At 52.4% G+C, this 17017-nt stretch overlaps 1 protein-coding gene across 1 annotated transcript in view; it reads left to right on the forward strand.

Moving 5' to 3' along the window:
• Window positions 1-17017, forward strand: part of LOC111154316 (par-6 family cell polarity regulator gamma) — an 82627-nt gene that overhangs the window by 10311 nt on the left and 55299 nt on the right. The window contains exon 2 of the mRNA XM_022513833.1: window positions 12567-12789. Within this exon, the coding sequence (XP_022369541.1) occupies window positions 12567-12789 (223 nt within the window). The remainder of the gene's footprint in view (window positions 1-12566; window positions 12790-17017) is intronic.

Genomic DNA, 17017 nt, shown 5'->3' on the forward strand with positions numbered 1-17017 from the left:
CTGAGTCGTCCTGTGGCTGCCGCAGCTGGGCCATCATCCCTGCAGGTTGGGGTAGGTGGATGGGGCCCAGGAAGGGGCTAGGCTCCGCTGCCGGCTACACCCCATCTGACTCACAGGTCTGTGGCCTGATTTTAAACTATTTCATCACGTCAGCTCAGGAAGTCATCCCACAGCAGGTCCCACGCTCCAACAAATGCCACATGAGAATAACAGCCTTTGCTTCCGGATCATTCTGTGAATGGAAGTCTTCCCCACCATTTTCTCTGGGGCAGACGCATGCACTCCTGCTCCTTGGCCCTGTCCCCAAACGGCCTGATATGGCTGCATCACTGTGCAGAGAGCCATCTGAGATCTGTCACGTCCGGGGCTGTCTGTGCTCCTTCCACCTGTGCTGTGGCCAAGCCGCTCCGGTCCTCTCTTCACCTGGGTGTTTCATTTCCTTAGACACACAGTTCGAATCAGGGCCTGCGTCCTGTAGTTTCCGTGTGTGCATTTCTCAGTTTGGAACTACACATCCGCATGTGTGATCACCGCCCAGCACTGGGCTCTCAAACAACCGTCAGGCCCATGAAGGCACGCGGCCCTGGCACCAGGTGCCACGCACACCTGGCATTCAGTAAGGTTTTGTTCAAGGAACCAACCTAAACAGCAGCCCCTAGCAGTGACTGGCGAGATGCCCCCTGGGATGGGTACAGCCCTGCTTTTCAGACTGATGTGTGCCTGAGTCACTGGGAGTTTAGTGACTCCCTCCTTAAGCCTGGGGCCTGAGGTCACGCATCTGCAGCCGTTCCCAGGTGACAGTGCTGCTGCTGGCTCAGGCACACATGATGGGGAGGTCCAGCTCCAGAGAGCCTGGCTTCACTGGCGGCAGGCGGGCCCAGAGTGCTTGGCTCCCTGGGCTTTTGGGTTAGGCAGGAGTCACAGCTCTGGGCTGGGCCTTGTGGCTTTGCTCCGTGCTGCACCCTAAGGATCACACTAGATTCAGCAGGGCTGAGACTCAGGACCCTGGGATCCTGACCTGAGCTGAAGGCAGACGCTTCACAGACTAAGCCACCCAGGCGCCCCTCTAAGACAGCATTTCTGTTGGCTTAATTACATTTCATCCTGGGAATGTGCTTCCTCTGTTGAAAGTTTAACATTTTTGACAATTAAATATTTTGGTGAATGTTTTCCCTGAAATTCTTTCTGATGACTTCCCCCTTTGCTCTCACCTGAGGGGCCCGGAGGCGGGGCCTCGGGGGTGTGGTGGTGGGCGGGGCCTCACTGGCCGCGGTGGGGAGTCTCCGTTGGTGGGGGGGCGGGTGTGGTGACACCGGGTCCCTAATGTTGGGCCGAGAGGTGCCCCGCGGAGAGAGCTCGGGCGCTGCGGGGTAACCAGGATGGATAACCAGGGTGGCATGGGTGCGTCAGCTTAAGTGTGCGCTTGTCGTGCGCGAAAGGACAAAGGAGCCCGCGGACGGCCCGCGGAGTATCTTTTACCCAAGACAGCCTGTCCCTCCGGGAAACGACCCTAGGAACCCTGGGCTTCGGCCTCGGGCCCTGGTCAGCGGGAGCGGGGGTCCGAATGAGTCCCAGTGTCCAGGACCCTCCTGGATCCCTCAAGGTGACAGCAGTTTCACGGTAACCGAGGAGTCTAGGCCTGGAGGGCATTTTTTAGGCAAAACAAGGCCTCGTTGTGTTAGTGCCGCAATCGGGAGCAGAGCGGGTGTGCTGGGACCCGCGCTGTGCGGGAGCCTCCCCGCGCGCTGCTTCCTAGAGCCTCCCCGAGGCCCGTCCTGCAGGCAGGCTGCGGGGGTCGCCCCGTCCCCAAGCCCCGGCCGCGGCGGTGCGGCCGCCCCTACCCCGGGCTGTGTCGGGGAGACCCGGCGGTGACCCGCCGGGGCTGCGGGGGGAGAGCAGGGGGTGACCCGCCCGGACTGCGGGGAGAGACCCGCCGGCTGCCTTCCCCCGGCGCGTGCACGACCGACCCGGTGCGCTCGGGGAGGTACCACGCGCCCCGGCTCACTGCGGCGGGTCTTCCTGCTGGCGCGTAGTTTCGGGGCCTCTTCTCGGTTGGGCTCCCCCCGCCGCCTGGTGCCCAGAGCCGCCCCGCGCGCGGACCGGCCGGCGACAGCAGGAGCCTCGCGTGACCCTGGTTATTCAGCAAGTGGGTCTGGGGCCGCTGGACTGCGGGACCTGGGGGCGGGGCGGGCATGACGAGGAGACCCGTTCTTTCCTACGCGTAAAGCCCAGTGCGGGAGACTGGAAACAAGGCGTCTCTCCCACACACACCTTCGGGCGTTCGGGTGCGGCGGGACCCCGCGAGCCGCCGTGTCGCCACCACCCGCGCGGACCGCCGCGCCGCTGGAAGTGGGTCCCAGGCTGCTTTCCGCACCGACGGCTCCCGTGGTTGGGGACCCTTCCGGGTCGCCTGTCACTCGCCTGCGTGCAGAGAGTCGTTGGGACACCGCCTCCTTGGGTTTGAAGGTGATCACGCCGCCGCTTCGCAGTGACACCTGGCGTGGGGAGGGGCGCGTGACTCTGTCGTTTGGCTTCAGATCTAACCCACAGGCCTGGGCTGGTGTGTGGCATGGGACCCGGCTTATGACTTCATGCTCCAATCTCCTCCTGTGTTCCTGTTTTGATTTAATTAAAATTCTAGAATTTTATATTAAAACCAGTTAATAGAAGTTTAATTCCTCAATTGAGTGAAGACTTGTGTGCAGGGGCGATACTGGTCTAGAACAACCAGCCCTGCTCTCCGGCTGTGCTCCTTTGCTGCTGTCACTCATGCGGTAATTACAGACTGGTGGCCGCGTGGGGTTTGGAGGCATCTTACAAGTGACTCGGTTACTGAACAAATTTTAGCTGGTAAGGACTCTACCTGAATGCCTGGCTCCCGTGGCCTTGCGGGGTGAGTCTAACGACACCCTGTCATGTCCCTGTGGGCCCAGTGACTTACCCTTCCTCACTCAGGGGCCTCTGACAGCTGGAGACGCCTCCTCCACAAGACCACAAGCATCCAGAGAAGGAATGTTTTCACAGTGGAGCAGATAAGTGAAGAAAAGCACAGAGAGGGCCAGTGTAGAGCGTGTATTACTGTTTGTTTAGAAAAGAAGGACTGTGGATAGAGTTCACATTCAACGCCTTCGCATGGCTTTGAAGGACACAGACAGCTGAAATCACTGGTTCCTGTAGGGAGGGGGCTGGGTGGCTGGGAGACTTTTTACTGAAAACCTTTTGAATTTTGAGCTATGTGGTTCTATCCCTATTCAAACCATAAAGAAAAACATACCAAGCAGTGTGGCTCCAATTCTTTTTTTAAAGCATGCGTGTTGGAGGTATGCAAGCATACATCCTCACACATGGCTCAGGTCTCGGTCAGATGTCCCTACAAGGGCCCTCACGAGCTGGCCCGGGCGCTGGACCAGCCCCAGAGTGGGTGAGCTCCAGGCTTCAGCTGGCACCCCAAGAGTCATACCAGATGCTAGACCCCGATTTTCCTCCTTTTTTTTTTTTTGTCTTGCATGAATCTTGCTGGTTTCCCTGTGGTGGCTGTGTTCACAGGCATGTATGGCCAACTTTTGTGCTATTTCAGAGCAAAGACTACCTTGCTTTAAATGCATAAGAAAGAAGAATACTTTTTTTAAAAACAGCAAGTTTTTTAAGGAAATGATGAAAGAGGATAGACATTGAGAATTAGAGAACTTGCCCTTCAATTCCCGTTGCTGTGAAAACCGCCTGAAGAGGGAGACGAGCTGGGGGTTGTGGGCAATCGCGTCGGACGCTGTGGCAAAGAGAGACCGTGAACCTGCAATTGCACCCCAGGGTTTGAGCCGCCTGCCTCCGTGAAGGGATAATACCTCTCTCCCAGGTGGATTGAGATTAAAAATGGTGTATGCACCTGCCCCACGAGACTGTTAGAAACACAAATATGTGTGAGGCTTCAGTCTTCAAGTGAAGGAAACAAATGAGTCAGCCCTCCCTGTCCTCTCTGGGCGTGCAGGGACCTCACGTGGGGTTCAAGCCCCTAAACGCTGTCCCAAGCTGGAAAGACAGCCGTGGAGATGGACTCAGTGAGAAGACGGTGCTCAGCTTGGTTTTCCTCCTCTTCCCTGTGACTTCAGCCCTCACAGGAGGGATGACGATGAGCCAGAGTTGCCTCTCAGTCATCAAAAAATGTGCCATTTTAGAGTTTTAAAAAAAACAGCACCTGAGCGAGTTTAAGAGGAAATCTGGGGACCATGTTTTCCATCGTAGGAAGAATGACTTTTCGGTTAGCTTGGAGTGGTAGCTGCTTAGTGCTGCAGACGTGAACTGAATCAGAGTCAGGAAATGGGGTCTTTTTTCCAGCCTGGAATCCAGGTGCTCTGTGACCTTGGGCAGATGTTTCACCCTCTCTGAGACCCTCAGTATAGAAGCTGGAGGGGCACTTCCAATGGGGAAGCTTAAAACTTAATTGTGCACGGGGCGCCTGGGTGGCTCAGTGGGTTAAGCCGCTGCCTTCGGCTCGGGTCATGATCTCAGAGTCCTGGGATCGAGCCCCGCATCGGGCTCTCTGCTCAGCGGGGAGCCTGCTTCCTCCTCTCTCTGCCTGCCTCTCTGCCTGCTTGTGATCTCTGTCAAATAAATAAATAAAATCTTTAAAAAAAAACTTAATTGTGCACATGAAGACAGGCAGTGCAAACAAGCCTTTTGTGCTCTGCCATGTTCTACAGAAAATGGATTTTTTGTAACATACAGGAAAGTGTAGAGAGATCTCATTAGGTATCAGGAAAAAGAAAATTTTACATTTTTAGTATTTTTAACCTGGAAAATAAGAAATAATCCTGGTAGCACTCCTGGAGTCCCGTGACACTGAACGATGAGAACAGACTGGTACTGTCAGAGTCTTGTGACTCCAGAAGTACCATCTGAATGGAGTTTTAGTTTCTGAAGAGAAGAGGGACTGAGGGCCCTTTACAGTTTGGAGCAAGGGTGGAGATGGGTGTGAGGGAAGGCAAGTTCTACCCTGCACCGAATGCCTGCCCTCTGTCCTTACCAGTTCAACACCGTGGGACCAATCCAAACTGGAAAAGCCTGCCCTACCAGCTGGGACTGCATCTCACATCCTGTTTCTGCTCTGCAAACCCAGCAGTGATGGGGAGGGGGCTTCTTAAAAGTCTTTATTTTCTAAACTGGTGTAAGCTGACAACACATGCCTGGACACTTGGTCCCTTAGGGTTTCCTGTATGCCAAGAGCAAAAGCAGGGTCTGCATTGAACCCGTCCGATGTCACTCTCTGGGCTTTCTGTGTTTCCGAATACAGCTTCCAATGAGCCTTCAATTGGCTATTTAAAAAAATCATTCTTTGAGGTGAAACTTAAAAAAAAATAAATAAATAACGGCTCTATAAGCTATAACTCACGTGAAATAAAATTCACAACTTCAAAGTATAAATTTAGTAGTTTTTAGTATATTCACAGAGTTGTGCAGTCATTACCACTATCTAATTTGGGAACATTTTCCTCACCCCAGAAATAACCCTCCTACCCATTAGCAGCCATTCTCAATCCCGTCTCTCCCAGCCCCAGGCAACCAGGAGTCCGTTTGCTCTGTGACTCTGCCTACCCGGTACCTTGCACGTAAACAGGCTCATACGTGAAAAGACCTGTATCTGGTCTTTTGTGTCTGGCATCTTTCACTGAGCATGTTTTCAGGGTTCATCTTTATTGTAGGACATGTCAGTACTGAGTTTTGGGGGGCAGTGTAAGGCCAGGATCCACTCAGGAGAGCCTGGCACTGTCCAGGGAAAGCCCACGGCCCCATGACAAATGTTACTGCTTCAGACCCTAGTCTTGCTGCTGGGTCAGCGTGCCTGGTGTAGACCAAGTAGAGGCTCCCAGCAGGTAGGAAAGCTGGCTGCCTCTGGAGTTGTCTTTTAATCAGAAGAAACAAGTTACAAGCAAGCAAAAGTAGACTTTGGCTGCCATTTATGTACACCTCCGTAGTTCCATTCAGTGGTGCTGCTTGTTTCTACCGTGGATTCAAGTTCACGGGTACTGGGCTTCTATTTCAGCCTGAAACATAGCTTTAGTATTTCTTATAAGGCAGGTCTGCTGGTGGCAAATTCTCTATTTTTGTGTGTTTCAGACTATCTCATTTCTCCCTCATTTGTGAAGGACAGTGTTGCTGGGCACAGAGTTCTCACTTGACATTCTCTCCCCCACCCCCCAACATGACATCCCACAACATTTTAGCCTCCATGATTTCAGACAGGAAGTCATTCATATACTTGCGGATCCTTTCTATGTAATGAATTGTTTTCCTGCTTTTAAGATTCTCTCTCGGGCTTTGGATTTTGACAGTTTGCCTATGATACGTCCAGGTGTGATCACATTGAGTTTATCTTAATTGTAGATTGGACTTTTCGGTATGTAGATTAAAACAGATTTGGGAAGTTATGGACTTTGTTTCTTCAAATATTCCTTCTGCCTTTTTCGCTCTAGGTAACCATCCAAAGTAAAGACTTAAAAAATCTTTCACTGAATGAAAACTGTTTAACCCTCCACAAGGCAAGTGTGGCATTGGCTCTTTCGCTCCTTCTTGCCGTGAACGTCCACACTGGGAAGGCTTCCCTGGGCAGTGAGTAGATGGGACTGAGGGCTCTGAAGGCACACCAGACCTCAGCTCTCGACTCTTACCAGGTCGTGTCTTCCTTGGGATGCGTGGTAGCTGGCCACAGATCTCTGAGACTCTGTTCGTTTTTGTCTTTCTGCTCCGTAGATAGTACAGTCTCAAACGACCCATCCTCACGTTTGCCGATTCTTTCTTCAGCCACGTCTAACCGTCTGTCGAGTCCCTCTAGGGAATGTCTTCACTTCAGTTATTATATTCTTCAATTCCAGAATTTCCATCTGTTTCTCTTTTTTTTTTAATGATTTTCATCTCTTTGTTTATAACGTGTTCCTTGCTTTCGTGGTTTCCGTGAGCTCTGTAGACATGGTTTCCTTTAGTCATTTGAACGTAATTATAATAACTGATCTCAGATCTCTGTCTTGTGAGCACAGCCTCTGGGACCCTAAGTGACTGTTTGCTGCTCATTTTCCTCTGTGTGGAGGCCATTTTTTTCTGTCTCTTTATAGATCTCATAAATTTGTTGAAAACTCAACATTTTAAATAATATGATGTGGAAGTCAAACCCTTCCCTCTGAAGGGTTTGTGTTTGTTGCTGCTTTTTATTTAATGACTTCCCTAGAGTAATTCTGTAAACTGTATTATTGTCATGTGTGACCACTGTTAGGGTCCTGGTCAGCCGGTAATTGAACCAAGATTTCCTGGAAGGATTTGAACCAGAGGCTGTGCTCTGAGGCTCTTGGGGCACACCTTTAACACTCCAGCTGCTTACAATTCGCCTTAAAAGCCTTTGCTCCTGACTCACAGAACCCCAAGATCAGCCAGGTAGGAGAGATTAGAGCCTTCTCGGGGCTTTCCTGATCACACTGATAGCCCTGCCTGTGTGAGTGGCTGTCCGTATCATAGGAATGAATCCGAGCTTGTCACAGCCTCCTGCGGAAATCTTATTCCCCTCCATTACTTTTACTGTAAAGCACACATCACGAAAGATGTGCCGCCCAACCATTTTACGTGTGCAGTTCAGTGTCCCTAAGTACATTCACGGTGCCGCGCAGCTGTCCCCACCATCTCCAGAACTCCTTTGTCCTGTGAAACTCAAAGTCTGCCAATTAAGGAGTGACTTTCCAGTTCTTTGCGCCCACCACCTGCTTTCTGTCTCCGGGATCTGATGGGTCCAGGGACCTCATCCGCGAGGATCGCATGGCCCCGAGTGCCCCAGGCTCGTCTGTGCAATGGCGGGGCCAGAACAGCCCTCCTGTTTGAGGCTCAGTAACACGTGTTAACCCGCTGTGTGGGCGTGAGCTGCAGCACACTTAGCAGTTCCATACATTCTGAACATTCTCCCTTTTTACAGGTTTTTCTACTCCGCGGATCGTGTCCTCTTTTTTTTTTTTTTTTAAGACTTTATTTATGAGAGAGCGAGCAAGTTGTGGGGAGGAGCAGAGGGAGAGGGGCAAGCAGACTCCATGCTGAGAGCAGAGTCCAATGTGGGCATGACCTCAGGACCCTGAGATCGTGACCTGAGCTGGAGCCAAGAGTCAGGCACTTCACTGACTGAGCCCCCCTCTGTGGACAATGTCTTTGGATACAGGAAAGGCAGATTTCCCTAAGTGCAGTGTCTCTTTCTTCTTTTGCGACCTGTGCCTTTGGTGTCCTATCCAAGAAACCATTGCCAGACCCAGCGTCCTAAAGCTTTTGCCCTGAGTTTTCATCTAACCATTTATAGTTGTAGGTCCTACATTTAGGTCATTTATCCATTTTGAAAGACTTCTGGTAATGGTGTTACCTAAGAATCCAACTTCATTGTGATAAAAGCATCTTATTTAAAAAACTAAAGTCATGGAATACAAATCTTATATTTTTACTTCCCCCTTATATCAGATCACACAGGTTTCCTCTAGATGCAATAATTAGCAGGTAGGATTCATTGTTATATAATTCTTGGTGTCCTTACCAGAAATTGAGAAAGTGAATTGTGCCAAGGGTTTGGGCAGGAAATCATACAAGCCAGTTGTTTCCAGTATTTTGCTTCTAACAGCATTCAAAGTTGTCCTAATTAAATTGTCAGCTAATAGATTATCAAAAGTAATTTTAACGATAGAGCACTCTATGATTATTTATCTTTGGCACACGACCTGGTGAGAGTCCGAGAGCTGGGGTCTGGCGTACCTTCGGAGCCCTCGGTCCCATCTGCTCGCTGCCCAGAGAAGCCTTCCCAGTGCTGACATTCACGGCAAGAAGGAGAGAAAGAGCCAACGCCACACTTGCCTCGTGGCATGTTAAACAGTTTTCATTCAGTGAAAGATTTTTTAAGTCTTTACTTTGGCTGGTTAATAATTATCTACGAAATGTTGTGGCTGTGTTCTAATCGTGATTTAATCATTGTAATGACTCGGGCTAGAACCTTCTTTACTGCAAAAAATCTATTTTATATTACTTTATAGTTCTGGTGAAATACACATGCCTTATATTTGCCATTTTAGCCAGTTTTCAAGCACGTTACCAGCCTCAGCTCCACTCACATTGTTGTACATTCAATCCAGGACTCTTTCCATAGGCAGAATTAAAACTCCATACCCACTGACAACAAAATGTAGAAGCATTCTCCACACGTAGAGCCTTGTGGCTATGTGAAAAAGAATGTTTAATTCAACTTATCTGTTTTTCTTGCACAGAAGAGTGATAGGGCACTCAGGCATAAATTATTATGATAAAATGCTGGGGCAGGGTAATAGCAACAAGAGACCAAACAGGAAAAGCAACCCTGTGGAACCTGGGATCTCCAGAAGAGTTTGCTTATTCTATTTTAAAATGCGTGATGGTGACATCACATCACTATGGCATTTAGATTTCATTGACTGTATTTGAAAGGTTATCTGATATTTATTTTTAAAAGAAATATCTGCAGAACGCCAGAAATTGTGTCCCTTGCAACTGTTTGTCTTTCTTATGAAAGTCAGGGACGCCTGGGGGCTCAGTCCTTACGCCTCTGCCTTCGGCTCAGGTCATGATCCAGGGTCCTGGGATTGAGCCCCGCATCGGGCTCCCTGTCTGCGGGGAGTCTGCTTCTGCCTCTGCTCCCCACTTGTGCTCTCTCTCACTATCTCTGTCTTTCTTTCTCTCAAATAAATAAAATACTTTAAGAAAAAAGAAAAAGTTACATGCTAACTTTAAAATATATTATCCTTTTTATCATGGTAGTTTTTTGAGTTCTTCAGGGGCACGTGATGTTTGAAGACCGCTCCAGTAGTGTGTCCGGATCCCTCCGAAAATGCCTGAGCTTTCCCTGGAGACCATCTTGAAATGCCCAGAATCTCCACTGGGGGGGGGGGGTCTCCCCCAGGTCATGAGCCTCCCCCAAGGCTCATGACCATGTAGTGACTGCTGAGGGTCAGACCTGCTATCCCAGTGTCAAACTGGCTGAACCCCACAAACGAGGCTGCCTGTCCTCACTCCAAACCAGTCAGGACTTCAAAGCTCAGTGCTTACTAAGGAAAGTTTTTTAAGAAAAACCTTCATATGGCACCTGTTCTAGGTTAGCAGGCAAGTTAGCTGCCTGAAACCGCCCACCTTCTCTTCCCTGTGTCCTGACCACAGCTGTGGCATTTCCCCTTAGAAGGACCAAGGTGCACAGAGTAAAGTAACCCACAGAATGGGAGGAATCATGCCCATCATGGTCACAGAGACAAACTGTGTGATCCCACTCATGTGAAGGACGGGGAGGAGTCGCAGTCCTAGAGTCCTGGGGCAGGTGATGGCGAGGGACTGGGAGAGGGGCTGGGGCATCGTGTTCGAGGGGACAGACTCAGTCCACAGCATCCAAAGGCATGTGGATGGTGGGGACCTGGCACAGATGGTCAGTTTTATGTTATGTGTATTTTGCCACAATAAAAATGTAATATCCCATTTCATACCTCTTTTTGCTAAACTTGGAGGTTCATTCAACGTATGAAGCGTATTTGCCATTCTGTGGAATCGACTAAGCCAGCCTCATTATCAAACAGGTCAGAGTAGCTTTATCTGGATTTTCATTTCACATCAGCACAGTAGGACGTATTTTGAAGGAAACTAATAGAAAAAGTGAGAAACAGCTTAGCTGTGTCTTAGACCAAACGGGCTTGTCCAACGTGCTGGTTCTCCCTGCTCAAGCTGGGATGTGGCCTCGGTCCCACAGGGGTGAGAGGAGGAGAGGCAGCCCGAGTTGCTTAGAGCATGTGCATGGCGTCCAGTCTGGGGAAGAAGCGCAAACGTCGGAGGTGCTCACTGCTCTCATCAGACGGGATCCAACTCCCTTGACGTGTTTACTGAACGGGGGCGCATAGGGATTCAGGCCGCTCTGCAAGCTAACTGGTGTCAGGACCGAGGTGGCGCAGGGGGGGTGGCTGCTGTTCAGACACGTTCGTGATGGGATGGCACAACCCAAGCTGAAAAGGACTCCCCGGAGTGCACGTCATAGGCTCGGCCCCAGGCGTCCTGATGAGTCTCATGGCCGCGGGGTGCCGTCCCCGTGTGCAGAGGCCAGCCCGTGGGGTGTACGGGGACAAATACGAAATCACTCCTGTCTTTAAAGAATTCGGGGAGGGACTTTCAGGTTTGCTGGGCTGTGCACCCCCATGGCAGCAAAGGGGGAAGCCCCGCCGCACCCCCTTCACCCCGCGTGTGGGAGGCAGACTGTGGAGCCGTGCTTCCTCATGGAGGGTGGCCGTTCCCAGACCGACGTTTTCAGATGTCCCGCTGTTGTGTGCCTGGAAGTGTTTTTATTCCCGGGGCAGTGCAGGGTGGGTGAGGACTTTGTTTCCTTTTGCTTTTTTGCTTTTGCTCTGATTCTCAGAGATCTGTGGGTGGGGAGATTGGGAGATGGACTCCCCTAAAATCGTTGGTTTCGTATGTGCAGTCCCCAGCCCGACAGCACCCGCTTCTCCTGGGAACTTGTTAAAAATGCAGGTCTTGGGCTGGCCTCCAGGTCAGCACAGTCGTGACCTCAGGGGGACTCCAGGTGGTTCTGACACCCACCCTGTTTGAGAGCCACACAGACCCATGTGGTGGGAGCGATTGGCCCTTGACATAATGTCTAGATGACGTAACGACTCGTTCGGTGTAAACGTCATTGGACGTTTCATTTATGTGTGTTCCGGAGCCACTGTAATTAGTTTTCAGTTACATTGAAGAGCACTCGTCTGTCCTGCCTGATGAGTAAAGGTCCCTGTAGCCAAGTGAGGGACAGCAACCCACCCCAATCCGGAAAACCGTGGACCAGACTGGCGGTGTCCTCAGACGCCAACACGGTGCAGCCCACGGGAGGTGACCTGGGGTCCTCTGCCCCGAGAACTGCGTGGGTACCTGAGCCAAGGCCAGGGCAGTCAGGCATTCCCCAGGGCACATGGCGAATACCCGCTTTTCTGGGGACAGACCTGCTCTGTCCCTCTGGCCAGTGCAAGGACCCCGCCTCCCGAGATTTCTGAAGCCTCCTTTGTACCACCGTCCTTCCTCCCTTCACTTTGGCTTCCGATCTGACCCTTTTGAAGCACAGTCATTCGGTCCTTTAGAAATGCAAACCCTATCAGGTAGTTCCTAACCTAAAGTCCTTGTAGGACTACCCACTGCCCTCAGGCGAATGCAGAGCTTCCAGGGGGCTCTTGCTTCCCTCCTGCCCCTGAGGGTCTGACCCTGCCTCAGGGCTGTCCAGACCGTAATCTGGGCCTGCAGGGCAGCCGTGGGTGGAGGCCCTCACCGAGGCTCCTGTCATTTCATGCGCCGTCCTGGTTATTAGTTTTGACATTGCTCTTCGTGTCCAGCCTGAGCCCCAGCACCCGTCCTGCCCGCAGCGCTGGCGGAGCTGCTCCCCCCACTCTTGTCTTTGCACAAGCTCCGTGAGGACGGGGATACTGTCACACACTTGTCATTCAGGGAACAAGCCTTATTTCGGCCGCCCTTCCCCACCACTCATTTACTCCCTGTCTCTCGCGCTGTAGTTTGGGGCTGAGTTCCGGAGGTTCTCCTTGGACCGCCACAAGCCTGGGAAGTTTGAAGACTTCTACAAGCTGGTCGTGCACACGCACCACATCTCCAACACGGACGTGACCATCGGCTACGCGGACGTGCACGGGGACCTGCTGCCCATCAACAACGACGACAACTTCTGCAAGGCCGTGTCCAGCGCAAACCCTCTGCTCCGGGTCTTCATCCAGAAACGAGGTACGGGGCGGGGGTGCTGCCTGTCCCCAATGCCCGTCACACTGGTGCAGCACCCACTGCCGTCTGTCAGGACAGAACCACGTGGTTCTTGTGTCTGCCCCGTGGGCAGATGAAAGAAAGTGATGTTTGTTTGGTCAATGTTAATTTGTTAGACAATTTAAAGATTTTTTTTTTTAATTTGATAGAGAGAGATCAGCAGGCAGAGAGGCAGGCAGAGAGAGATGGAGAAGCAGGCTCCTTGCTTGCGGAGCAGAGAGCCCGATGCTGGGCTTGATCCCAGGATCCTGAGATCATGACCGGAGCCGAAGGCAGAGGCTTTAACCCACTGAGCCACCCAGGTGCCCCTTGTTAGACACTTTAAAATGCATTTTCCGTCTTCAGTAGTGTTGACTTCTGACGTCCAAATACTGAGGATGGAATAATATTGACGCTGTCATATTTGACTGGAAGCAAGGGAGTTCACTAACAAGCAGGCTTTAGCCAGTAACGCGAGAGTGAAGCTGTGGCTGCCAGTGTGTGCTCTCCACTGTCTTCTCAGGGTTGGAAAATGATGCGAGCTTTCAGTTATAACTTCGGTTAACTTTTCGCGCTCAGGGCCTAGCTTTGCTGTAACAGTATCATTTTATGGGAAAATAAGCTGCTCGTGTAGGTGTCTGGTTGGGAGGGAGGACCCCCGCTGCTGAGTTCAAGCGCGTCCTTGTGCCACTCCCAGCTGCATTTTAGATGTTTGTTTTCATCTCAGAGTCAGGAGAAACTTCCCGTTTCACAGTGAAATACTGAGGAGAACCCCTGCAGGTGCGGCTCGACATTTGGAAAACAGCGCTTCCTGGTCGACTTGGTCATGACCAGACCTTCTGTGACCCCAGCGAGCACCTCGGGGACCCCGCTGGCCGCCTGCACGGGGCAGAGCACCTCGGGGACGCTTCCAGAGGGACAAGAACAGCTCGCGGTGGGGACAGGGGGCTGGGCGCATCCTGTAGCCACCACAGTGTTGGCGGCAGGAGGAGGCCAGGACCCGGGGCCATGTGTGGGGCCAGGAGCCCAGCTCTGAAGGCAGGCAGGGTCCCTGCGGCGCGGACGGCCATCTGGACGTAGGTGCCGTCAAGCGGCCGCACAGCCAGGTGCCCGAGCGAGCTGGCCGACAGCCCGTGCTCCGTGCGGACTCGCTGGGGCCGACTGGTTTGTGGGCTGGAAGGGAGCACACAGAGGGGGAGCCACAGGAGATCTGCTGACCTCCCTTTCCGACGGGTCCTCTGGCATGAGATCACACAGCTTTGCCTCTGCCGTCTTGCTGAGCTGGGTATCCCGCTGATGGTTCCCAGAAGCCCTCACAGCTGTCACTTCCTCACAATGACGTCGGCTCCGTCCCAGCCCACAGCGTGCTGGGCCCCCAGCTCAGCCGCAGCCTCCGGGGTCCTCCTGCTCTCATCCCCTTCCCTGGGACCACACCTGCCACCCCCGCCTGGCAGCCTGTGCCGCCCACGGCGCCCTGGGGCTCCCTCACGCCACCCTCTCCCAGCGGCCCGGCCCGAGCTGCTCTGCCTCATTCCCTCACGTCCCCCGGCTTCCCCGTGTGGCGTGTGGCGTCGGTCAGCTGTTCTCTGAACGCCACACCCCACGGCTCCGCCCTGGCCGCCCCAGGTCAGGGTGGGTGTGCGAGCAGCAGATCTGCGCGTGGGCCTCGTCAGCCACCCGAGGCCCCACCGAGAGCACCCTTTTGGGCTGAGGGCTGGTGGCGCCCGGCGCCCCGCGCTGCTAATTCACTGAGGCTGAGGTGATGCGGGAAGCCCCAGGGTTTGTGTGTTTGCAGCTGGGCACGTGTCAACTTCCTGAGGGAAGCTCAGATTTCTTTGAGGCCCTCCATCCTGTCTTAATTGTTTACTGTTCCTTCTCCACTGTCCTCGGACAAATAGCCCAGAGTTTAACCCGCTGGCTTCAGGTTTCTGAGCCCCTGGGTTTGCAGTGTGAGCACGTTCCCTGCAAGCCTGCCTTCCTCTGTCAGGTGACAGCAAGGAGCATGGGGGACCTCAGTTCAGATCCTTGTCACCAGCTCTGTGACCAACTGGTCCTTAATGCTGTTTCTGGTCTGTAAAATGGGACAGCAGTGCCCACCTCATAATTGTCAGACTTGAGTAGGAACGTGCCCCTAACATTCACTCAGCCCAGCCTCGTGGTCCCGTCCTTGGGGACACTAGGGCTCCATTCTCACCATCCTCAGTGGACGGTCACTGTGAGCACTGTGTCCGAGTGGGAGAGGCAGGGAGCTTGGGTTTTTGTGGACGGCAGGAAGCAGGAGCCATCTTCACACCCTGTGTGTTCAGGACGGACTTGATGACCGGGGGAGTGTCCGTCCGTGGGCAGGGCCTTGCTGAGGCTACCCTACAAGGTGACATCCAAGTCCCCTGTCCTTTCCCTGCAGCAAGGGTTCCAAGATGTCCATCACATATGCTGTTCTCATGGCTGGGCTGTGGCCATACACTCTGTCCTTCACATCCTGACCTTATGAACCTGGATACGTCCTGTAAGAAAAAGCTCATTACTGTCCCGCGTGCAAAGTCCTCAGTCTTCCAACAGGTGTTGAGTTGAACCCGCAGTTCGGTTTGGGAAAACTACTTTGCCACTTACTAATCTCTTCCCCCAAACCTACACAGATGGCACAGTAAAACTCCAGACCCGTGTCCCTTCACCAAAGCCCCAGGATGTGGGACTCACCTTCCCACACCGGAACTTGTGCGGGGCTGCTCACGGCAGCCGTGAGTGGACAGCATGGATGCGCCATGGGACAGGACAGAGGGGCCGAGGGGTCACGGACGCAGCACGCAGGCACCTCGGAGAGAACGGGAGGCAAGAGCAGCCGGACATCCAGGCTGCTGTCCTGGGGCTCTCTTCAGTCCGTCCTCCCAGTGAAGTTGCTCCAGTCTGTTTGTCGCCGACATTCAGTACTCAGGGCACCCGCGGGGCTGTTCGCAGACGTGCAGAGCAGGGAACAGTCAGCGGCCGATGCGGCTGACGTTGGAAGGGCTCCACTCCACCTTCTTGCATCTGCTCTCAGGCGGAAGAAACGTCCTTCCCACAGTCCACGCAGTGTCCTCTTTGTCACTTTCTTCTGCGTTTTCTCTTCTTTAATTGTGGCAAAATCCATAGGACATAAAATTTGCCATCGACCCGTTCAGGGACTTTAATACATTCCCAGTGACATACAACCATCGCCACCCTCTGTCTCCATGATGCTTTTCATCTTGTAGGACTGAGTCAGTCTGTCTTCTAACGAACTCCCCATGCTGCCCTCCCTCCACCCCTAGCACCCGCCACCCTGCTTTGTGGAATCCCATAGCATTTGTCTCTGTAACTGGCTCGTGTCGCTGAACACAGTGTCCTCAAGATTCATCCACATTGTGTCATGTTGCACAACTTCCTTCCTTTGTGAGGTTGGATACCATTCTTTCGTGTGGACAGAGCACATTTCGTTCGTCAGTCATCCATCAGCAAACGTTTGGGTTTCCTCAGTGTTTTGGCTGTTGTGAATAATGCTGCTATGACTGTGAGACAACATCTCTTTGAAACCCTCCTTTCGATCCTTCTGGGAACACACCCTGTACTACGTATGTTGCTGCTTCATGTGGTAGCTCTGGTTCTGATGTTTTGAGGAACTGTCCTACTGTTCTCCACAGGGGCTGCCCCAACTTGCATTCCCACCAACAGTGCACAGGGGTCCAGTTTATCCACATCCTCTCCAATACCTCTTGTTTTTAGGATTTTCTTTTTATCTTTTTTCTTCCCCCCACGCCCCCCACCCCGTGCAGGGCTTGAACTCACAACCTCCAGATCAAGACCTGAGCTGAGATCAAGAGTCAGACACCTAACCAACTGAGCCACCCAGGTGCCCCTCTGATTTCTTAGAGTGGCCATCACAATGGGTATAAGGTGGGATCTCGTGCTTTTGACTTCTAAGTCCCCATTATTTAGGGATGTTGAGTATATTTTCAGTGCCTAATGGCCACTTGTCCATCTTCTTTGGAGAGATGTCTGTTCAGGTCCTTTGCCCATTTTTGCACCAGATTCTCTTTGGTTGGCGAGCTTCAGGCATTGTTCATATTCTGGATGATCATCCCTTATCACATGTATGACTGGCAAGTATTTTCTCTCATTCTGTGGGCTGCCTTTTTCCCCTGTGGGATTATGTCTTTTGATGTACAACATTTGTAATTTTGTACAAAGTCAAATTTGT

This window comes from Enhydra lutris, unplaced genomic scaffold (assembly GCF_002288905.1).
Source record: "Enhydra lutris kenyoni isolate GAN:26980312 unplaced genomic scaffold, ASM228890v2 scaffoldscaffold36, whole genome shotgun sequence".
NCBI lineage: Eukaryota > Metazoa > Chordata > Mammalia > Carnivora > Mustelidae > Enhydra > Enhydra lutris.